At 53.1% G+C, this 23,141-nt stretch overlaps 1 protein-coding gene across 2 annotated transcripts in view; it reads left to right on the top strand.

The window, feature by feature from the left end:
- The window catches only part of PIK3R6 (phosphoinositide-3-kinase regulatory subunit 6), a 36,429-nt gene extending 14,296 nt beyond the window's left edge, over positions 1-22,133 (top strand). For both annotated transcript variants that reach the window (XM_082492226.1, XM_082492225.1), the window contains exons 3-20: positions 3,176-3,259; positions 4,351-4,442; positions 6,902-6,970; positions 7,470-7,602; positions 8,926-8,995; positions 9,868-10,051; positions 10,877-11,024; positions 12,212-12,298; positions 12,764-13,220; positions 13,832-13,931; positions 14,700-14,822; positions 15,334-15,444; positions 17,004-17,094; positions 17,805-17,875; positions 18,117-18,207; positions 18,684-18,754; positions 19,841-19,953; positions 20,715-22,133. In XM_082492226.1, the coding sequence (XP_082348352.1) occupies positions 3,176-3,259; positions 4,351-4,442; positions 6,902-6,970; positions 7,470-7,602; positions 8,926-8,995; positions 9,868-10,051; positions 10,877-11,024; positions 12,212-12,298; positions 12,764-13,220; positions 13,832-13,931; positions 14,700-14,822; positions 15,334-15,444; positions 17,004-17,094; positions 17,805-17,875; positions 18,117-18,207; positions 18,684-18,754; positions 19,841-19,953; positions 20,715-20,871 (2,252 nt within the window). In that variant the 3' untranslated portion in view covers positions 20,872-22,133. The remainder of the gene's footprint in view (positions 1-3,175; positions 3,260-4,350; positions 4,443-6,901; positions 6,971-7,469; positions 7,603-8,925; positions 8,996-9,867; positions 10,052-10,876; positions 11,025-12,211; positions 12,299-12,763; positions 13,221-13,831; positions 13,932-14,699; positions 14,823-15,333; positions 15,445-17,003; positions 17,095-17,804; positions 17,876-18,116; positions 18,208-18,683; positions 18,755-19,840; positions 19,954-20,714) is intronic.
- Positions 22,134-23,141: the final 1,008 nt, after the last annotated feature.

The following is a 23,141-nucleotide window of genomic DNA, read 5'->3' as shown; positions in this document are numbered from 1 at the left end:
CTAAGTTACTACTGTTTGTCGCTGGTAGGTTGAGGCTGTTTTTAGATCAAAGTGCCTCTTGTTTGTGTTGGAGCAAGTGCTTTGACGCTCTGCTGCTCCCCATGAAGAAACCTCAGCATATCATGGCTGTAGTCACTTTGATTTAGAAAAAGAGGACAGTATTTTTATCGGTGCTCAGGAAAAACTTCCCCTGGTAATTAAAAACATACAAAAAGGAATAGGGAATTTCAAATAGTCCATTATTGCGCAATTTCCTAGTGCAGAACCAATGAACATAACAGTGAAATTGAGGAGCATTACAAAATCACTGGAGAGAAAACAAAAACGGGAGAAAATACAACTTTCCAAAGCAAAATTTTGACATTTAGAATCATAGAATTGTTATGGCTGGAAAAGACCTTTAAGATCAAGTCCAATCGTTACCTAACTCTACCAGGCCCATTTCTACATCATGTCCCTGAGGACCATATCTGGATGGCTGGTAGTTGTAGAGAGTGATAAGGTTTCCCCTCAGCCTCCTTTTCTCCAGGCTGAACAACCCCAGTTCCCTCAGCCGCTCCTCATGAGACTTATTCTCAAGACCTCTCACCAGCTTCGTTGCCCTTCTCTTTCCTGAAACGACACTTCCAAAATAAGAACAATCCAATTTCAAAGGACTTTTTTTGCACTGTAGTTTCTCCTGGTGTGGTTACGATGGCACAAACTGTTGGCAGAGATGGGACTGCCGGTGTACGCACACACAGCTTCGCCAGCACATGCGAATAATCGCGAACCCAAGTGCGTGGTTGTTTTCTAACATAGCTTCGACTGAAGCCACAGCAGTAAGTACTCTTCTGCAGAAGGAGCCTGAATTGAATGAACCCCCCCCACAAGCATCCTTAAGGGGTCGCTTCCCTGGGGTCAATAAACAGGAGAATGATTTTGGCTCTTGGGGTGTACTCAGGAATAGGCCATCTCCAATACTTTAAATTTTGCCATTTCCCAGTTTTCTTTTAGGCATGGCTCGTGTCTGCTGCCCCTGTGCCCTGGTCACCATCTCATTGGACCCATGGCACTGCAGTCTTTGGGCTTCGAGAGGGCAAGAGCGGCTTGTCATGTGTCTGGCCATGCTGCCAGCCCTGCGAGCTGGTGACAAGGAGGCAGCAAAGATGCTGTGAGGGGCACAGCTCTGCATCACCAGTGGGAACAGTGGCAAGTCTGGTGTGCCATGTCCACTCCCCTGCATGATGACCCCGGGCCCACACACTCTCTAAAAGACACAGTAGAAGAGCAAAAAACATTCTCTGGTTTTTGCTTCAAACCCATCCTGAGATGGTGCACAGGGTCTGCATGGGATGAGGGGGCAGAAACTCAAAGCTGCCCCGTCTCCTTCATGATCATGTCTTGATGGTCTTCTGTCCACAGGAGCGCTCACTGGAGATTCCTCTGTTGGTCTGACCCTCCAGCTGAGCTGTAAACGCCCCCGCCCTGTAGTTTCCTGTTTCTCTTCCCATAGCTCCCAACCAGCCAGCTCCCAGCACACCTTCCCCAGGACCGGTCCTTGTAAAGTCCAAAGCACTGCCTGCCCCACCAATGGGACCCAACCCAGTTGGCTTCATCTCCTCCCAGAGGCCAGAAAGGATGTTTGGAAGCTGTGGTCCTTGAGTACAGCTCTTATATAGTGTCACCCTGGCTGCCTCCTCTGTTTCTTGTAGATAAAGATGAGTGTCCACCACTGTCCTTCTGCCATCTCTCTGATGTTAGGGATGACGGAGCTGTGGCAGAAGAGGGTGTGGAGGGAACAAGCCAATTCAGGAGCAAAACTGGGCAGGAAATGTGGTGGTAATGACACCAATCCCAAAAGGCGATCCCATGTGGATCAGACAGCTTAGACTATGTGTCTAGAGCTCTCTCGGGACCTGCATCAATTGCTCCTTGCTTGCATTCTTGCCGTGCAGGTGAGACCTGCTCAGCCACTGCTGGCCATGGTCCAGACCCCACCAGGGAACACAGAGGCAGGAACCTGCCCCAGGAAAGAGCCCTGGGATACGGTTACCACAAACATCTGAGATCCTCCTCTGGATCAGGCCATGTTCTGCCTGCTCCAGCCTACAACTTCCTACAGAAGGAGAATATCACCTAATAATACCCAACTTTATATAATGCTTTTTTTTTTTTTAATTACAAAGGAGAAAGAATCATTTTGCCGATGGGGAAGAGTAGCCCAGAGTAAGGAGGAACACACACACACAGAGGCCGTGGTGGAATAAAGGAACCGGGCGGCTTTCCTGGCTGACACTCCATGTGCTTTCAGGGCTGACTTTTATTTCACATCCGCGATATGTCGGCGTGCACGGTCAGCCAGCTGCCATGCGAGCTCACTCGCAATCACGAGCCCTTGCCCCACATACAAGTCATACCTCAAACTGGGTCTGAGGTTGTCGGACTTATTTTTGGCCGACAGCAGGATGCGGTTTGGTTTTGATGCATACGAGGCGCATGTGGTGGTTACCAGGCAGAAGCACTGACCTTGGGTCCCTGCCTGGGGAGCAGAAGGTGCTCAGGGCCCACGGGCGGGTGGTCGCACTTCGGGGAGAGGCTGCGTGGGGTCGCGGGTGGAAGGCAGGAGGTGACGTGCCCAGCCTGGTGGCTCTGCCTGGGGTTCCCAGGAGGGGTGAGATGCCGGTGCGGGCAGCAGATCTTGTTGCAAGAGTGCTCTTTGCCATGTGTGTAAGGTTGAGACCAAATCTATGCGGTGCCAAAATGCAGAGGTGTTTCTTCTCCTTCGTGGTGCCATGTTGTGGCTTAATTTTGTTAGTTTCTATAGTTAATGTGTGATTTTTTCATTGAAGAAAGGGAGAGAGGGGATCTGCAGAGCAGTCCTCTGCTGAGCTCCCCTACTGCCACGTCCCTGCTGGACCACTTTGCTCTCCAGTATGGCTCCGTGGGCCACCAGTCCATGGGATGGCATTTGCCCCCCAGTTCCAGTGACCCTGGGAAGGGCTCTGGCCTGTTTCCATCAAGGCTCATCCAGGCTTGAAGCCTGCTGAGACAGCCATCCCGAGAGATGCAGTGAGGGTGCAGTCCCCGTACTCACCACACACCCAAACCAGTGTCTCTTCCTCCGGGGTTGTCCCTGGGTGCCAGTCTCCCAGGGGTGCTGGCCCGGCTGCTCACGTCCTCTTCGTCCCTGCAGAGGTGGAGTCAGACATCCTGCGCCGTGTCCGCACGTTGCTGCGAGAGCTGGACGGTCACCGCCCCGCCTGCCAGAGTGACCGAGGTAAGGTGGATCCCTGTCCCCCCTCGATGGGGCATTGCTCAGTCCCAAACCTCACTGCTCCCCACTCTCAGACAGCGTCAGGGTGGAGGGACACGGGGTAGCCTCACCTCCCTGGCCCCGCTCTGCCCTTCCTCACCTGCTCTAGGAGGTGCTAAATCTTTGTCGAGCTCCTGGTGTCTGCCATACACCAACCTCAGCAGCTTTCATCCCTCCTCCTACATCCTCTACACCCTTCACTCACCCAGGGGGTCCAGCACTGAGGTGGGACATCCAACGCCAGTGTTTGCGATGCTGTTCCCCACTCTGACACCGACTCGCCACACAGCCCCGTCCAACTCACTTAACACCTCTGAGCTGGAGTCTCCCCGTCTCCCCCTGCGGGGGTATCGCTTCGCCACCCACTGCTCAGCCCCCCATTAAAGAGTCCGTTGAAATCCCCGTGTTACGGTTTTGAAGAATAAAACTCTAGCTGACCCAGCAACTGGACTGCCACAGCCGTAGGAAGCCTTATTGATTTTGAAAAATTGATTTTACTTGGAGTGCGCAGAATATTTCGCAGTTAATTAAATTTGATTTTGTCTGGAAGGAGCCTTGACATCTGCAGGACTGAGATGCTTTGTGGTCCTTGCTCCGAGCATGAGCTGTCGGCAGCCAGTGTTCCTGCTGGGACTACCAGGAACCCACATTCCTGGGACCCATCGGGGAAAGTAGGCAGTCACAAACAGAGCAAACAGAGGGACCAGGAAACAAACTTCATGTCCATTGCCCTGCCTTGCTTTTCTCCAGCCCCCAAGTTGTAGGATCTCTGGGACCTTTTTCCAATGGTTTCCCAGGACTGGAGATATGGTACGTCAGTGCCGCATCCGGAATCGGGGCAGCAGCATGACATGTCCCTTGCAGAGGGTCACTGATGGAAGTGGAGGGCAGAAAAGCCTGGTTTAGCTCTGATAGTGATGTCAATGGACCATCCCAGAGGGTGATTTTTTGCAGCAACGTTGCCCAGGTCTCCTGATTCCTCTGTTAAACTCTGCCCCTGATCCATCGCTGTTCTGCTCTGCAACCAGACCTCTTTCTTGGCTTTCACTTCTCAGGGATGCTGCGATGGACCCTGCATAAAAAAATCGACCAGAATCCCAGTAACAGCTCCATCCTGGTCAGGATCCTGGTGAAGGAGCTGGAAAGGGTGAGTGCTGCCTCAGAGACATCCCCTGAGCACTGGGGTCAACCCCTCGGTGGCGTGTGTCCTGCTGCAGGGGCTGGGGGACCAGAGGGATGGGAACTCAACTCCACCCGCAGGGCTCTGCCTCCCTCCTGAGGCATCCCGGGCTGGAGATGGCTACGGTGATTTTAGGGACCTTGAGCCTGGCTGGGGACTGTGGCTCAGCAAAGAGTGAAAAACTCTGTGGGACACCGGGGCAGAGCTGTAGCTCGTCCCCCCTGATGGCTGCAGGGACCAGGGTCTGCCCCAAAAGTGACAGCGAGCCATAGGCAGAGCAGGGACCCCCCCCAGGCTCCTCGATGCCACAGCAGCCAAAGGCAGGCAGCCTTTGCAGCTTGCAAACAGCAAAGTGCAAAACACTTCTGACCGCCCCCAAAACCCCCGCATCCCACCCCAGCCAGCAGTAGTCACAGGTACAGTGGAAATTTCTCCTCCGTGTCACTCATTTTTGCCCCAGAGGGTGTCAGAGCAGAAACATGTAACCCAGTATGCTCCTGAGAGCATCTGACGGAAACCTGGTCAGGGATTTTTTGCTTTCGTTGAGTTGTCTTGTCATTTTTCTGGTCTCCTGTAAATCTTCAGCACCCGCAGCATCCTGGCGTGACCTCGTTTGTGGTTTGATGAGGTGTCATGGGTAGAAATAGCACCTTTTCTTTCTTGGGAGCCTGTTTCATTTTACCCAGCGCCCTCTCATTGCGCCGCGGGGAGGAAGAGCCCACGTCCCCCCTCCACCTCTTCCTCCCCACCCCGGTGAAGAGCCCCTGCTAATTGTCCTTTGTGCAGAAACCTCCCCGTACCATTTTCTCTGCATCTTTGCCATTTCTCCTTTTGAGCTGGAAGGATGGAGCCTCCTTGCTCGGCATCGCTCAGCTCCTGTGTCTCCTGCCCGCTGCTGCTCAGCCCCGGAGGGGGGGGGGCCCAGCACCCTCTGCAGAGGCTGTCACCTCCCTCCGTCAACCACCCCAGTGTCCCACACTTGAGCCTGTCAGCCCAGCACGGACCCCTGTGCACACATCGCAGTGTTGTGACCATGGAGCAGTTATTCCTGTTCTCTCTTTCCTGCCTTTTAAGCAGCTCTGAGGCCATGTGCGGGCTGTGTCGTCCCCTCGCCCCGTCGTCCCCCCCCCTAACTAGGGCAGTTTAGCTTCCGTCAGTGCTTTGGGAAGGGCTCTTATCATGTGGCTTTTGCAAATCCAGATAGACAGGAACACCCCCATCACCCTGGGCTGTGGATGCAGGGGTTCCCCTGGAGGGCTTGAGGTCTGCTTTCCCCTGCAAAAGCCATGGCAGTCCCTCCCCATTGTAACTATTATTGCTCTGCTACTCTTATCTTTCCTTGCCCAGGAGGGATGTCAGGTCGCCTGGTCCATAATTCCCTTCATCTCCCTAAAGCTCTTCTTGGAAATCAGTGTCACTTCTTTTTTCTTTTTCTTTTTTTTCTTTTTTTTTTTTTTTATTATTATTCCTCTGGTACTGCAGCAGCTCTGAGCAATCATTACCAACCATAGATAATAATTTAGCAATTTCATGCTTGAGTTCCTACAGGGCTCTGGGCAAATATCAACTGGTCTCAGCAACTCAGTATTGTTCCATTTTATTGATCATTTCTAAAGCTTTGCTGCCATCGGTTCCATTTAACTCAGATTTATCGTCACAGCAGCCCTACAGAAAGGTGCTGGAAATAGCTTTGGGATGGAAATACCTTTCCCAGGTTTATCCAGGGGCATTCCTGTTGCCGGAGCTGTCAGTTAGAGCCAGGCTGCAGGGGAGGGGGGTGCAGGGCTGTGTCGGCTTGAGCATCCATCTGGCTTCCCACGGGCCAGATGCATCTCTTCTCCCTGTCCACTCTGGTCCCACACCCACCAAATGTAAAACGGGCATTTTTTCCAGAGGGTTCCCAGTGGTTTTATATTTTCACATGAATTTTTGCAACAGAAAGGAGCTCCTTATTGAGCTCAGTTAGAAACTTTTGCTCGCTCTCTCCCACCATGACTGCTGTGTATCGCAGCTCTCGGTGTCCCACCCATGCTCCTGCAGCAGCTCCCAGAGCCTTCACGTCCCTACAGCAATCTCCAGCCCTGCAATGCGGTGGTGGCCACAGCAGCGTGGTCCACCCCCCCGACTCCTTCCCCAAGGCTTGGCTTGCATGGGATGGCCACCAGGCAGGACCTGTCTGCCCCAGGGACATTCTGCCCACCCTGATGGCCTCTGGAGGGACCCCAAACCCCACCTTGACCTGGGGAGCATCACCCCTGAGCCAGGGCGAATGCCTGTGCTCACCCGGTGTGCCTGAGCTGCTGAGCAGTCGGGACCCAGCGCATCCCAGGGGCCGCGGTGGCTCCCCCATCTCTGGTCCCTGCTGCTGCCCATCCCAGCACCCTGCCAGGCGCTGCCTGCGCTGATTGTGCCTTCTGGTCCCACAGGCGGAGCGAGGTGACTTCAGACATTACATCATCCCCTTGCTGCACACGCTGATGTACACCTTGATAAAGGTAACCTACCGCGGGCTTCGCTGGGGCAAGATCCAGGGACATCACAAACCAGAGGAGGAACAACCTGAAGTCACTCAGCACCTATTCCTGTGATGAAATATCCCACCCAGTAGCTGCCCAGTAAGGCTCTGGGACTACCACAGATGGACTCAACTGCACGTTTCCCAGTGTGATGTTTAATGGCTGAGACACTGGCACCTTTGACATGTTGGGGAGTGACAAGTCCTTCCAGTTGACCCCCTTTTCTGGAGGTGTTTATGCGCCTGATGGTGCAGGAAGCCACAACCTGGCAAAAATGGGTGCCCACAGGCCATTCAGTGGGTATTGCTGGAGGTTTCCACACCATTGTAGGGCCTGGTTCTACTTCAGATATTGCATTTAAATCCATATTGAACTTGGCATAACGCTGTGCCCTCCCACCCTGGGGTCTGTTGCAGGGAGAGCACCATTAGGGATCACTGCCTGTGGCATCTCCCCATCTTCCCCTTTCTCACTCCAGGCTCCCTGCATCTCCGACGAGCTCTGCAGCAGAGTGTACGATTTCTGTAAGAAGCTGCTCACCCTGCCCAAACCATTCTGCACCATCGGTTTGGACTACGCCATCAGGCTGAAGATGGAAAGGACAGCACCGGGTATGAGAGCTTCTCCACTCTGCCCGTGCAGGGCATGGTGAATGGCTGGGGTCCTTGAGGTGATGGTGGGGGGGGTTGGGGGGTTTCCATACCTGAGCTGCCTTTTGCCACAGGCAGCAAGGGAAGGGATTTCTGCATGGGGCTGGCCAAATGCTGGAGGGTCTTAGGGATGCATTTGGATGGGAGGGTTCTCACTCTCAGGCTGCTGAGCCTTAGTTACGAGCGGAAAACCTTGGGGTCCTCCTGCTGTCGGTGTAGGCACCACCAGCGTCAAGTCCAGCCCATCTAAGGCTGTTCTGTCTATATAGGAAACAAGGTGTTTATGGTCCCAGCCTGGGCATCTCAGTAAATTTTGCGGAGGTCTCCATTTTGCAAAGTGAACTCTCTATCTAAAATTGAGTCCACTATGGACTCTCCCTTCACTACTGTGTATCATGTTTTAGACACTGAAACATCTTTAGTTCCTCCAGAGATCAGCCTCTTTTAGAGACAAAGCCAGAGGAAAACTCTGTCTTCCTTTTTCTCTATGTTGCTCAATAGAGTGCTTCTTGGTAAAGTCTTCTTTAGTAAGAGTCTTTAAAAGCAATCCTTTAAAACAGTGCAAGGTGGAGACACCTTGTGAGATAGAAGTAAAATATGAGAAACCTGGGGAGAAATTGGAGAGAAAGTGCCATTCTTGGTTGTCTCAGCGCACCACCATCCCCCTGACCACACTTCCCCAGTACTACTTTGTCTGGAACTCCAAAGTCCACCTTCCTCTCCCCTGACTTCTGGTGAAACAATGATTTAGTATGGAGAGATGAGGATCTCCAGCGGGGTTTCTTCTGGAGCACCACGAGGTTCACAAAATGATTGCACCCGAGCAATGTGGGGTGGATGTATCTCCCCCACCCCAGAGCTGGGTGAGGGTAAAGCACATCTCTCCTGATTCAGAAACGCGTTGTGCTCTTCATATCTAACCACATGTCGTTCCCTGATGTGGCTCTGGGTATGGAGGCTGGGAGTAGGACTCTTCCTCCTGCTTCCGACTCCGCTCCCAAGTTCATAATCCACTAAACAAAGGAAGGGAAATACAGGAAATAGTCCCTGAATAGAAGGGGATTTCTTTTTATGTCACACAGCCTATCTTTGTCCTTGACTATTTTTATCTCTGGGCCCAATTCTTGGCTCTTTTGCACCATCTCTCCAGCAGTGAGCGGTCTCCAACTTGGTAGACCCACCGTCAGCCTCTACAACCGTGAGCAGCGCTGAGCTGCTCTGGTGAGTTGCGTTGTTATTCTTCATGCTCTGACTCCTGCATGTTTATCTTCCTGCATTTGCTAGGTACGTTGTACCAAAGAATGGTAATTTCCGAACAAAGTCTTAAGAGCGACCCGTACCCTTATCAGGAAAAGTGAGTAGCGCCTCTTCAAATGTGTTGTTACTTTTATTTCTTTTATAGTCTCATAGTAAAATATGCTTTTTCCTGCATTCTGACTTAATGTTCGACGGAACAGACAATTTGGACACAAACCATAGGGCGGCACGTGGTCTTGAGGGAGCTTTGCATTCGGAGAAGCACATTCCTCCCACGTGTCTAAATTTATTTCTGTGGTTCTGGAAGGCACAGAGCCTCCCCGGGCAGAGAAGGGGAATATCAGCAGCAACCCTTTTCCTGTGCACGGGATGATGGAGACATGAGCTGCTCGTGCCAGCCCTGAGCAAAGGGGAATCACCGAATCCCAGACCGGTGAGGGTTGGAAGGGCCCCCTAGAGCTCCCCCAGTCCCACCCCCCACCAGAGCAGGGGCACCTCCAGCAGTGGCCCAGGACACCTCCAGGCGGGTTTGGAATGGCTCCAGAGGGGGAGACTCCCCCCCCTCTCTGGGCAGCTGTGCCAGTGCTCTGCCGCCCCCACAGGAGAGAAGTCCCTCCTCAGGTTGAGATGGAACTGCCTATGCTCCAGTTTGTGCCCGTTCCCTCTTGTCCTGTCACTGGGCACCACTGGAAAGAGACTGTTCCCATCCCCCGGTACCCTCCCTTTAAGGATTTATAAGCATTGATAAGATCCCCCCTCAGTCTTCTCCAGACTAAAAAGCCCCAATTCCCTCAGCCTTTCCTCATAAGAGAGATGCTCCAATCCCCTCATCATCTTTGTAGCCCTTTGCTGGACCCTATCCAGCAGTTCCCTGTCCTTCTGGAACCCGGGAACCCAGAACTGGACTCCTCATCTGGACTGGAATCCTCATCTCATCTCCCTCTTTCCATATCCTCCCACCCCACGCAGGATTTTCATCTTTGCCGATCCGGAGCTGCTCTCTGAAGCCATCTGCAACGCGCTGGTCACTGACACGGAGGCAGCTCAGGTCTCCCAGAGTCCCCGGGCGTGCATGTGCTACGTGATCGTCCACGCCATGCAGGCAGTCATGGGCGAGGGCTGCGATGTCAGCGGCTTGAAGAGAAGCCTCCAGGTAACTGGCACCACTTCTGTGGCACCCTGGAAGGTTTTTCCAATGGTCCTGCTCTTGCCTGGCACGTCGGAGCAGGGAAAGGATTTTTGGCCATTGGGGACACACCCTCCCCCCCCCGGCTCCTCCCTGCTGGTCTCCATTCCCAGTAGCCCCAGTGTTACTCGCAAGGCTGGGCTACAAGCAGAGCCGGTGTTAAACTAAAAAGAATTCTCCAAATATAAAGGACTTGCTGCAGCAAAAGCCAGAGGTTTTGAATCTTCAGGTTGAGCCTTCAGTTTTGCACAGCAAAGCTGGGCCCCGTGGCTGAAATACAGGCTGCCCCGTGATCCCTGGTTTGGCATCACGAGCCTTGTGGGTCATCGCAAAACCATCTCACAGAAATGTTTCAATGAGTTTTCTCCCAAACCTCCTTCAAGTAGCTGTGGGGCCACAGCGAGACAAAAAGCTGTTTCAGACAGGTGACTTTGCAGGGGCTCCCAGCGATTTCCACTCCAAAGGACACCTTTGGGCATCTGCTGTCCCCATCTCCCGAGCTGTCACTCGAGCTGCCAGCTCGGCTGCCGGCTCCCTGAGCTCGTGGCAGCCAGGAGCACAGTGCCCATCAGCTGCAAACCTGCCAGAAAAGCATCTTTAAGCAGCCAGCACAGCCAGCAGCTCTCCTCCTCCAGCCTTCCCCGGGGACAGGAGGACATTTGTGTCCTCTGCTGCGAAACAATAATTTTTGCAGGACTCATTTGCCCTCTTTCTTCCCCCTCCTGTGGTCCTGCCCCTGGAGCATCTCCTCTTTTCACACCTCTGGGTATTAATAGCTGCTCCTCACGACAGGATATGCCCACGAGCGACGTCGAGCACTGGTTCCAGCAAGTGGTGGCGGCAGTCGAGTGTGCAGGACACGAGGCGAGCGCAGACCGCGGCCAGCACGCAGAGAGGCTGGAAAAGATTTACCACGCCGTCCTCAGCGCCTTGGAAGCAGGTGAGGTCTGGGCCAGTCATGCACGGTGGGTTAAGGGAGCTGTGAAGCTGGCAGGTCCCTGCCTCCCTGCCGTGTCCTTGCCACTGCCCTCCCACATCTGTCCACCCCACCTCCCTTCTGCCTCCACTTTAGCAGCATCCATCACCGGGATCAGGTCCTTGCAGCCAGGCTCCTTGCAGTGACCTGATGTCCACGATGGCAAACTGCACGTGGCAGTGGAAGGCAGATTTGTCACCTGAGGAAAGGGACCGTGGCAATCTCTGCTGCTAATTCAGCTGCCCTGAGGCCCAGAGGCATGTCTCCGTCATGCAAAGGGTGCCATAGCTGTCGACCAGGGGAGGTTGGACAGACTCTCTAATGTTCTGCTGGTGTAAGATACATCTTGCCATGGCCAAGACTGGGGACACACTGTGCTCCCCTCCCTGAAACCTCCTTGTACTGATGCAGTGGACAGTGGTACTGCCATCTCCTCCCATCCCTGTCAGTGCTCTGTTCCAGCCTGGTGCCATCGGGGCTATGCGGACTGTAACAAATGTCCCCATCCATCACAGCTCCTCACACAAATGTGGGGTAGACCAGAGGGAAAGGGGGTCATGCTTCCTTCTTCCTGGCTACTCCTGGTGGAAGGTACCTGCATCCCAATCCACTCCTTGGAAAGAGCTAGAGACTGTCCCAGTGCAAGATACGGGGAGGAGCAGCCAGTGGCACAGGGAAATGACTGGGACCATCTCCTTTTGATGGCACTGAGCTATTCATTTGTCTCACTGCTTCTCATAGAGCCATAATGGGATAAAAATAGCCAGTGATGGAGGGATCAGAAAGCTCCCCTTGCGTCTGATTGCCAAGGGGAGGTTCTGCCATGGGCGTTGGAGGCCCAGTGCTCGAAGAATGCTTTCTTTATTCTGCAATCCCTCTGCTATCTGCAGCAAAGCGAGATCCTTCGCTTGCCTATGCCTGTTTCCCCATCTTCATTTCTCCCTTTCACTGATGGCGTAGGGACCTTCTTATGGCTCAGTTTGTGAGAGCAGAGGTCTGTGATCACAGCCTCAGGTCTGACCAGGGTGGGAGAGCCCTTGGGGTCAGCACAGGCTATCTCAGCCAGTGTCTGAAGCAGCAGTGGGGGTTCATGCACCTATGCGGGAAAACTGTCTGCTCCAGCGTGTTACAAGCATCCTTGTTTCCCCCAGGCGATGCTTCCTCGGGAGGGCTGCAGGGTACCCCTCTGCCCAACCCCAACATCAGCTTTCACCTCTGGACAGAAGACGACCAGCTCTGTGAGTGCCCTGGGGGGGGGCTGCGGCGAGTTGGGATGGTGCCGGAGGCTGGGAAGCCTGTGCAAAACACGTCATTTAGCCCTGATTCTTGGGCTATGAGTTTCATAACCCTCACCCAAGGGCCAAACTTGCAGAGGCTCGTGCTGACTGCACCAGCCTTCCTTCTTGTGGGGTGTCGGGGTCAGATCAGAGGATTAGGGGGAAAGAGGGGTGAAGGAGATGGGCGGGGGGACGGACCCCTGTGGGACATGCTGCAGCAGGGTGCGCCCAAAGTACCTGATTTGAGTGATACTGAGCTCTTGTCATGGTGCAATGTGGAATGGGACTGAAAGACTGACTCCTCTTGGACCTGCTGGTGGAGATATTGACCCTCTGTTTTGCATGAGAAGATGGGAGCTGGGGCAGGACTATGGCTCAGCGGGGGTTTGGTTGTATTTCCCTCCTCAAGCTCCCTTCTGCCCGCAGGGAAGGAATTGGTGCTGTTCATCCGCCCGCTGTCGCAGAGCTGTGAGCCCAACTGCCTGAGCCAGGACCTGGACAACTTTGAGATCCAGGACATCATTTCAGACTGCGAGTGCTGCGAGCAGACCCGCTTCTCCGTGCTCTCCACCGACAGCGGCATCGAACGGGACCTGCCCGCAGCAGCCGAGGAGCCCTTTGCCCCTTGCAGCGCCGAGACAGAGCAATCCCGGCTCCAGAGGAAGGGTGGCATTAAAAAAAAGCAGTCGCCGCTGGAGAGCGTGGCCTTCCTACAGACTGGCTGCAACGGTCCCGGGGCGAAGCCCCCGGCAAAGCCACAAAGGAGACCGGGCATCGCCCCGGAGCCTGCAGCCCCGCTCCAGAGGCTCCACACTGCCCGCATCGTGCTGCTGGGGGACGACCGGATCCTGGGGCGCCTGGCCCAAGCCTACCACTCTTTGAGGTGACCAGTGGCCACAGCCACTTTGGCTCTGGGGGCAGAGGACAGAGGGGGGACAGAGTGGGGGCTTGTTCTTCAGCCTGTTGTAGCAGCCAGGATGGCTGGGGATGGGGTTGGGCTCCAGGGTTACCTGAAACGGGACGGAACCTGAGTGTTTTGCACCCAAATTCATCTGACTTTCACTGGCTGCATGGCATCGTTTGGCTCTCTTGGCCCAAGTGGTGCACACAGGGAGTTTTTCCCCTTCTGGCCACAGAATGGGTTTAAGGAACAATAAACAAGACAAGATGCTTTCCTATGCAAAAGGGAAAAATCCTAAAGAAAAACTGTTTTCCAGCTGCCCAGCCAGCTCACCTGGGCCAGGAGACCAACATGAGGTGGGTCTGGGTCGCACTTGCGACCCCTTCCCCCATCATCTCCCCTTGCTGGATTTGGGATCTGGAAACTCGGGGCATTACTACCATGCTGTCACACTGGGCAAAGGAGACATGCCAGGAGGGCATGAGCTCATGTTGCAGAGCAGCTGTGGTCTCCTGGCACTGCCCAGCCTTGGCCACGAGCCGTTTCCCTCCACCTTCCCCTTGTGACACAGCTATTTATTCTTCCATTTCAAGGAAACGAGAAACACGGCGAGTTTTCCTGACTCCCAGGCTGAACCTGCAGTTCTACTACATCCCGGTCGTGACGGGGCAGCCAAACACCTTGACCGTTGTGGTGAGTCTGGGCTCGGTAGCTCCAGGCGCTGTTGCCGGCTGCCAGCGGCTGACGGTGTTTTTGGAGGAATTCCTGTTGTTTACAGGAATTCACATCCGTCAATGCCCAGTTCCTAGAACCAGGAGGATGTGAGCCAGGACAGGGTGTCTGGGCTCAGTTTGCAGACTGGCTTCAGGAATCCATCAGCTCCAGAGACATTCAGGCTGCTCCCCCCACCCTGATGGGTGATAACTCACAGCCCAGAAAATAGTATTCAGTATTCAGTTTTGCTGCTACGCCCCAGCTATAGGAGGATAGAGGGAGGTTTAGCAAAGGACTGATGCTTTTCTCACCTCCCAAACGCTTAGGGGAAGCGGTTGCCCCTTACTGAGGGCTTTGCCTGCTTGGCCATGGCCCCAGTTTTAGTTCTGCAACTCGGTACCTTGCAGTTTATCTTGGGCGAATCTCTTCCCCTCTGACGGCCTCGAGAGAGCGATAAATAAACAGTTGCACTTCTCACAATATTTTAAGCTGGCCCAGAGCTGGCCGTGAGTCCTGACAAATGTGCCGTTATAAAAATTAATATTTCTTCTTTTCATTCTTCACTTGTTGTTGAGCACCTGCTAAGTGAGTGCTGCAAGAAATGTTTTGCCGTCTTCTCCAGACCAAGGAGGGAAGGGGGAGGGATGGGGCTCACGGGGCCTTTGTGCCCCATCTCTCTCTGCCTCCTCTATGGCTCCTGGTATTTTGAGCCATGATCGTACTCTGAGATGTGTGTTTCTCCCGCAGGACCACGCTGCCACCGGCCAAGAGGAGCTCTGCGAGGTGGCCGGGTACCTAGGCAGAGCCGACCCGTGGTACGAGAGCAACATCAACACGCTGTGCCACATGATTCCCAAGCTGGCCACCATGGTACGAGGGAAACCTTCCCACCTCCCCAGCCTGGCCCGTTTCCCAAACATGTCTGCGGTACCTGAGGACGAGCTTGTGTCCTGCAGGGCTCCTCTGTCACCCTTTCTCCCTGCAAACCCGCTCCGGGGCCCGGTAGCCGGGAAGGTGCATGTGGCTGACACTGCCCCACCCCACAAGACCCGTTTGCTGAGATGGGTTTTTTTGGCCAAGTGACAGGAAATGGCAGATTTCAAGAAAGAAAATGTAAATGAGGCATTTGCTGAAATACCCCCCACCACCACCCCCCGGTTCTCATTTCCTGGCAGTTTGAGCCACCACCGATAGCCTACAAAGAAGGCTGATAGGTGGGCGCAAGCCTTCGCTTCTCCCATTCGCTTTGACTAGTCATGGCAGAGCAGCTCAGCGCTGCCCTGGGAGACAGCTCATTATTTATCTAGGAAGGCGTGAGGGTTAGTGGCTGTGTTTTTGAGAAGTGACTGCAGCTGATCCATAATGTGATTTTCTCCCCCAGCCTTCCTCTCCGAGCAAACATCTTGTGACTGATCTGTTCATCACTGACGTGATCGCATACTACGTCCGCATGGGCATCCAGCCCGTCTGCTTCCAGGTCTATGCTGTGAAGGTGGGTGCCACATCTCTTGTGCCTTCAGGTGGCCCGGGAAGGACTTGCAGAGCCCCACTGCTGGCAGAGCTGTGCAAAGCCAACGGGGTCTGGGGCCTCTCAGCAGATCTGAGCCTGGATCTCGGTGGTCCCCAGCCCGCCCCCTCCCTGCCAGGCTCCTGGATCTAGCAACTCCCTGTAGCACAGCTCAGCCAGAGCCAACGATCCGAGGAAGGCTATTTAAGGATCACACAGGTCAGCAAAGTGAACCTTGAAATTACCTTGTAACGACACAGATTTCCTGCTCCGCTGGACTCGGGTTTGCTCAGGAGCTCTGGCACCTCCTGCTGCTTTAGATGCCGTGAGCAAACAGGAGTTTACAGAGTGGCTTTGCCAAAACCATCCTGTACCTTTCAGGGGCTTTGCAAGGCTTCCTGAAACACCATTTTATTTATTTCCTGCCAGCTTTTCTCTGAAATGGTATCACAGTGGCATTTGATACGAGAGCAAAAAACTACTGTATTTGGTCATGTAACGTCAACCCCCCCCATCTGCTCCTCCGGCAGTTTTCCCCATTCAAAGCTTAGGGTGGTGCACATATCTCCTTTTAATCTACCCGTAGCCAATGTGGCAACCTATTGCAGCAAAGGAGCAGCCATGACATGAGCAAACTGACATGTGGCTTGCAAAGAGCTGGAAGAGCTTTGGTAATTACTGGTAGAGCATCCCCAGGACTTGAACTAATAACATGTAGCTCCTAAACACTTGGAGCACCTGGTCCTCAGCTTGCGTGGCTGGGGATTTGGGGGTTTTGCTGAATTTTTATTCCACTCATTTCTCCTCCAAGACAGAAATCAAAAGCAAGCGAGAGAGTGGGTGACTCAAGCAGGGGAAGAGGAACTGACTCCAGATGTGGTTTTCAGATAGAGGCACCTAACCTACCCTGCTGTCATACGGGGTGTGGTGCTGCTTTGTCTGGAAACACTAACCCTCTTTTGCCTTTCTGGTTAAGACCACACTGTTCCTCTTTGGTTGCAGAGAGTTTTCCTGGAAGTAAGGGTCAAGACCCACAGGAGCTGGACGTAGGACTAGGAGAGGCTCCCTGGCACTTTATCTTTGTATTTTGCCCAAAACAAGCCCATGAAAAGAAAATTACTAAGTCTGAAGTGACCACTCGATTTAGGTGTATCAGGGAGAAATTACATGCCTTGAAGCTAAGCCAGCACCTGCAGTCAGGCCTGGGAAGCTGCTCCCCTTCACCTGGGATGCCTCTGGGTGGATGGCTGGGAACAGCATCATCTGTGAGGGTGCAGTGACACCCAGTGGCAGGGGACACTGCCCGTGGCTCTGCTGGCCAGATCCTCCTGGCAACTCCTGGCATGCTCCTGGGCTTCAGAAAGCAGAGCAAAAGCAGTTCGCTCCATCCCATAGGCCCCCTGGCTGCCATGATGAGGTCATAGATTCCCTTTCATGATGTCACACCTGGGTGCTCTGGAGAACCTTTTGATGTCACAAGCCCAGTGTGATGTCACAGGGTGACTGAGGAGGAACTGTTTCTTAGAGGTTTTCCTCTCTTTCAGATTTTCTTCAATGACCCAGCGCAGGAGCCGGCCGAGGACGTGTTCCTCACGGAGTTGCGCACCCAGGTGCAGGAGAGCATCTCCCACAGAGGTGTGTGCATCCCCCCACGTTGAGCCCTGCAGCAGGGGCTGCCATCCTGGGCAGGGGTCCGGCTGGCCCCAGCTCCCTCTCACCCTGTCCCTCAGCCCACAGCCGTCAAGGCCATGCCATGGGGCACTATGCCTTGTTCCCTGATGAGCAGGAGGCCTCCCTAAAGACCTCCATCTCCTTCTCGAGTGCATGACACCAGGCTAAATGATAGACCTTGTGGTCACTGGTTCCTGGGCTTAACCAGGTTTTGTAGACTGTGCCTTTGGTTGGCTCCACAACCCTGTGAGGCTGAACCAACATCATATTTTTGTTGAGGAAACAATCCGGGCTTTACAGCCATCCCCTTTGCCAGATGTTCTCCCTGTTAGGAATTCTGCTTCCTTGACTTGCCAGTGATGGGACAAGGGTGCCTGAAGGCTGGACTGTTGCAGAGGTCATATCCTGCCTTTCCATCAGTGCACCCCAGTGTCCAATCCAATGGATGTTTGCCATTGCGGTTGGGCACAGAACCTCGAATGCATCCATCTCACTGGACCCGTTAAGTTCACAGAGCCTCAGCTCCCATAGGCAAGGAGAGAAGGGCCAGTGTGCCACATCACGACTGCTGTGTGATGGAGGGGGTGGCTTGTCCCATGGGAGGACACCTCTCTGCTGACCACAGACAGGTAGGATGAGTGAAACCTCAATCTTACCCGGTTCCTTTCTTGCAGAGTTAAGCATGACCAAGAAGAAAACAACCCTGGATGGCCCTGGCATAGATCTCACTGTAACATACAGAAAGGTAAGTGGGGCTCTCAGCAGCCCAAAATGTCTCTGCTCACAGGGACCCCCAGCACAACACAGATGTCCCAAAAGGAGTGCTCTGGCCCTCCTTCTTTCATCTAGAATTGCACTCCAGGACAAAGAGGTCATGGTGAACTTTAAAGGCCTGTTAGCTAACCCTGCATTTGTGAAAAACTGCCCCCAAACCTCTCCATGTGTAACCTCTCTGCCAGAGGGAATTAACAGAGCCTTTCTTGCAGGTTGTGGTGAGTGACCGGGAGAAGGAGCTCACAATGTCCCTGCGCTCCACAGGTCTGGTGATGAAAGCCATCCCCGCTGATGAGGCTGAAGGTGGGTTCCTCCTGCTTGGAACCATGTGAAGGGGGTTTGCTGAGTTTTCTTGTGCTCAATGGAGTAAATCTGACCACAGTACTGACCACTGCCAATTGTGCCTGGGCCGTGGGGGTTGGATCAGTGACATGCATACATTGGTGTCACCACAGTCTGTAGTTGCGCCTTTTCTCCCGAATGATGTGCCTGGGGCTCCCTGTAAACGTGGGGTTCAGCGTAACCATAATCTCGGCTTGGCAGCATCTTCCTCTTTCTGCAGCCTTCCTTTCCCCTTGCCCTTAGCACAGCCTCTGAGGTTTCCACCCTGAGCATGATCCCACACAAGCCCTTACCCCAATGAGCTTGCTAGAGTCCTTTTCTGCTGATCCCACGGACCTTTGGCAATGCACCGGAGTGTGGGATCTGGCACCAGCCCCACTCAAAGATGAGCAGAGATCGTGCCATGGTCTAAGGCTAACACGCTGCTTCTGTTGCAGACCTGGTGTGTCTGAATGTGAAGATCACTGAAATCGTTAGGATCAACAACTTGTCGGGGCGATCATTCTCAGTAAGTAGCTGTGGATGGTCATGGCGCCGGAGGGGCCGGCCCATGCACGAAAATCCCTTATGACAACGGTGAAAGGGGAAACACTTTGTGGGGAGGAGAAGGCTCTGGGGCCACCCTGCCCAGAGAGTGTTTTGCCATTACTTCCCATGGAAAAGTCTAGATTTTTGAGCCAAAGCCCCAAATGCCATCCTGGTTGCTCAATGCTACATTGAATCCTGTCTCAGGAGACCCTGAAGGACTGAGCTGCTCCTGGGGTGATTCTGTGACCCCTGGGAAGAACTGGAGAAATAAGGCTTAGCCCTAGCCATCATGGCTCCACTTGGGTACAGGGGAGGGTCTGTAGCTTTGCAATCGACTCCATTAGCTCCACACCTCTGGTTGCAGTGCCCTCCCCCCACCCCATGTGTTAATGCCCACAGAGCTCACGAGAACAGAGGCCATTGGACAAATATTTTAACAAAGCATAAACAAGAAGCAAGAACTTCAACGAATCTAATGACCAACTCAGAAAGATGGATATGCAAGAGATAGGACTGAAAACTTGCGTTCCTGTCCTTTTTGTTTTACATGAGAGTTCAAGTAGACCCCAGAGGACACGCTGCCCCATGGGAATGTGTCACTGCAGTTTGGATGGCATTAAGTATCATTGTGCCATGGTCATCTAGGCCCTGGAGCCGCCAGGTCTCTCAGCTGGTATTTTTAGCTAGCCAGAACACTTGTGTATTTTCACCTGGCTTTTGGGAACACCAAGGTATTGCAGCCCATGCTGCCCACCAAGATACACCACGGCCCTGGAGAACAGACCATGCCCCACATGAGACGTCCCTAACCTTGAAACCTGTGTAAGCATTGCCGGTTTGGAAAGTTTGCCCTTGCAAAATTTGACCAGGTTGTGATTACGGAAAAAGGACAAGAGAGACACTTCCCTCCTTAAAGAAGTCACCCTGTGTCACATCTGAAGTTAAAAAAAAAGCGAAATGTCATCATTTGTCCCTTTCATACCCAGTATGCACACACCACCCATCACTGTGCAGCCATGGGAAGGGAAGCGAGACACTCACTGGCCTCTTTCTCCTCTCAATCCAGGCTGTGGCAAACAGGTTGAAAACACGCAATATCAAAATCAGGAGCACAGAGCAGAGACCCTTCACGGTGTGTCTGGACAAGGACAGCAGAAGAGCCTACAGGAACGTGATCAGGTGAGAATGCCACATGTGCCAGGCTCTGCGTATCTTGCCAGTGACCTTCCATCCCTCCCTGGAAGGGCTCCCAAGGTAGCAGAGCAGTTTCCCAGGGAGTCCTAGTCCTGATCCTCAGACATGACAAAAAGCCCACGGGCAAATACATTGCTACTCCAGGGAAAACAGGGGTGAGTGGTGCTCTCCTACCTTTGTGTTTTCAGATGATGGTGTGAGAAACGAAATGTTTCTTCCGTTTTAAGTAAGGTGCTGTCATTAAGACAGTAGAAGGACAGGTATCTCCGGGGACAAACTGAGACCTTAGATCTCCTTAATTATATGATGGAGCTGATGCTCTCTCACTGACTGCGTTCCTCACCAGGGTGTCTCAAGCATATGAAGGTAGAGAGAGAGAATTCAGCTCTGTGAAAATAGGAGGGATCGATGTGCCTATTGTAGCTCCAGTGACACAGGATGTGTTGGAAGCAAACAGACAGGTGGTTCGTGCTCCATGGACCATGTGGAACATAAATAAAATGTGAATTTCTGAGAATCAAGTTGAGCCAGGCTAAGGACACTGGTTTTGTGGTGAAACACTAATACATATCAGCTCATCTTTCCAGCCAAAACCAGTTGAAAAAGCATAAAAGCAGCTGCACATCTCGGTATGACAGCCCTCCCTCAGCGGTCAGTGGAGAGACCTGGTGTTTAGTCTGAGATCAGACTCTGGCCCTCAAGGGCAGATTTGCACGTGCAATAAATATGTTTTTGTGCTCTTGCAGTGTGGAAGTGTCTCCTTGCCTAGAGCCCAGCTACTGCTTGCAAAAGACAAGGACAATGAAATTCAGTCTGCACGAAACAGAAGATGTGGGGCTTGCGAAATACCTGCCCAAGTCTCTGCTGTTGCCTATCAACACATTCGCAGGCGTCATCCAGTGAAGAAAACGAGAAAAAGCTGGTATGAAAGATGTCGCATTGGGTTGTCGCAGAGGAGACGGAAAAAGAAAACACACTAAAAGCCACCAACAGTGGTTTAACAATGGTAATGGTGTACAAAGCTGCAACAGCAGAGGTGGACAGGGGTCGAGGAGGACAGCCATGCCCTGCTGAATGTGCTGAATGACAGGGATGACCACAGCTAAACCCCCTCTGCCACGGAATAGAGCGTTGCTGAAGAACTGAGTTTTCATCTTTTGCACAAGTCACGGGAAACCTTTGAGCCTCTTCATTTCAGGAAGACTGGGAGAAATACAGCTGAGGAGACTGTGCTTGTGGATCACGGAGCAGTTGCTATCGGTAATATTTATTACGGTGATGTCTCACAGCCCGGCAGGGGATCAGGACCTGCTGCACTGGGTTCTGCACAGCAAACTCTTCATCCTGGCACAGGGTGATGTATTTGGGCCAACCAGCAATTATTCCCCTGACTGATTTAGGAAACCTCATTGTAAGCCTGACCACAACTGGGAGAGCATGTGTGTTTAATGCAGCTTCTCTGGAAGGCGGTGGAAAGCCTGCTGTTGTTTCAAAGGGGCCGCACAAAGTAACGCTGAATGGTGTGAAACGGGGACATGGGAAAGCCAGTGCAATATTTGGCAGTGATGAAGAGGGCAAGAACAGCTCAGGCTGCGAGGCATGCTCGTCTGTGAATGGTATAGATCTGCTTGAAGAAGAAACCTTTGAGCAGACAAGAGGCTGCTCTCTGACATCTGAGCTGTGCCTTTGAGTCCAGCTGGGATTTCACTGTGGCTTTGCTACGTGACCTCTCCGCATCTGGTCTGGAGCCTCACGAGCACTGGTTGCGTTCCTCCAGCTGTAGATCCCGGGAACAACCCCCTGCAGCAGCAGACCTCCGCCATGAGGTCAACCAGCAATACCTCTGCATCCCAGTCTGCCTTGCAGTCCTGGTTTGGTCTGTCTGCTGTGCGGGTAAGAGATGTAGAAGAGTGGAGTAGTGCTCCTGGGAATGATGGATGGGCAGGATGCCTGCAAGACTTCTCTGTTCCTTTCTTTTGCTGCTACCATGGTGTAGAAACCCTCCCCTGGTTTGCAGATGGGCCAGGCTGAGCAGTGACAGCACAGCTTCTGCTTCTACCCAGGCTCAGACTAACCTGGTGTCAAGGACAATCATGTAGGAGGACTCTGTCTTCATTCCAGTTTGTGGCTGACTGAAATAATGGAAGAAACATGGTGTGTATTTATTGACTTTCTGAGTGTGATCTGTGGTTTCGGGGGTGTCTCCCGGAAGTCTTCCCTAAATTCAGGTTGAAGGTGATTTGGGGGCATTCCTTCTATGACACTATCATTTTTTTATTCTCTCGGCTCCCAGATAACTCGTTACCTGGGTTGCCTTCACTCAGGGGTGCTTGCTTGGATCAGCAGCCCAAATAAAGTGTCCTTTAGCTATCTATACGTGCATAGCAGCTATTCCCAGTCATCTCTGGCTGTCACTGATGGGGTGTCCCTGGAGCCAGCTCTGTGCTACAGGGTGGTGCTGACCCAGCTACAGTGGAAAATCCCTGTGTTAGCCCTGATGGCTGGAGACAAATCCACACCTCTGTTCTGTCCGTGCCACATCTGCCTGGCCCTGGGGAGCTGAACCTCTGGAAAATCACTTTTGTTTAACCACCCACACCTGGAACAAGGAGGTCACCTCCAGGTATCCCAGTCTGGGATACCGGAGAGGAGCTTCCCTTCTGCAGAACTGCTCCAAGCTTGTGAGTTGTCTTGGCTGGTTGGGCCCCATGGAAATCTTCCTTGCATTTCTTGCCACGTGCACAAAGCTTTAGGGGTTCAACCCTCAGAATTCCCTGGTCCCTCTCTTTGCCAACAAGCACAGGTCTTCCATATTCCTGCGCCTGTCACGCACTGTCACCTGGCGCAGCAGGCATTGTCGTTTCCTGTTCCCAAGATAAAGGTTTATTCACTCTCACTTTGAACACACCACGCAGACCAAAACAACCACTGAAATACACTACTGGGGCCTCAGCAGCTCTGGAGCTGTCAACAGGCGATGGGTTATTTAGCAGTGTAAAAAGCCTCCAGCTCCCATGAAATATTTAATCCCAGACCAGCACCAACAGTTGAAAGATCAGGTTGGGCAATGGCAACAAGACCATTTCCTAAGGAAGCTACCTTGGAACGCTGGCAGATGTAGCCCCTCGCTGCCGGCCGAGCCAAGCACAGTTCCCAAGCCTTAACATCCTCCC

The sequence above is a fragment of the Vanellus vanellus genome (genome assembly GCF_965231255.1).
Source record: "Vanellus vanellus genome assembly, chromosome: 17".
Taxonomy (NCBI): Eukaryota; Metazoa; Chordata; class Aves; order Charadriiformes; family Charadriidae; genus Vanellus; species Vanellus vanellus.
Note: the sequence above shows the minus strand (reverse complement) of the source record. Positions and strands in the feature narration are given on the sequence as shown.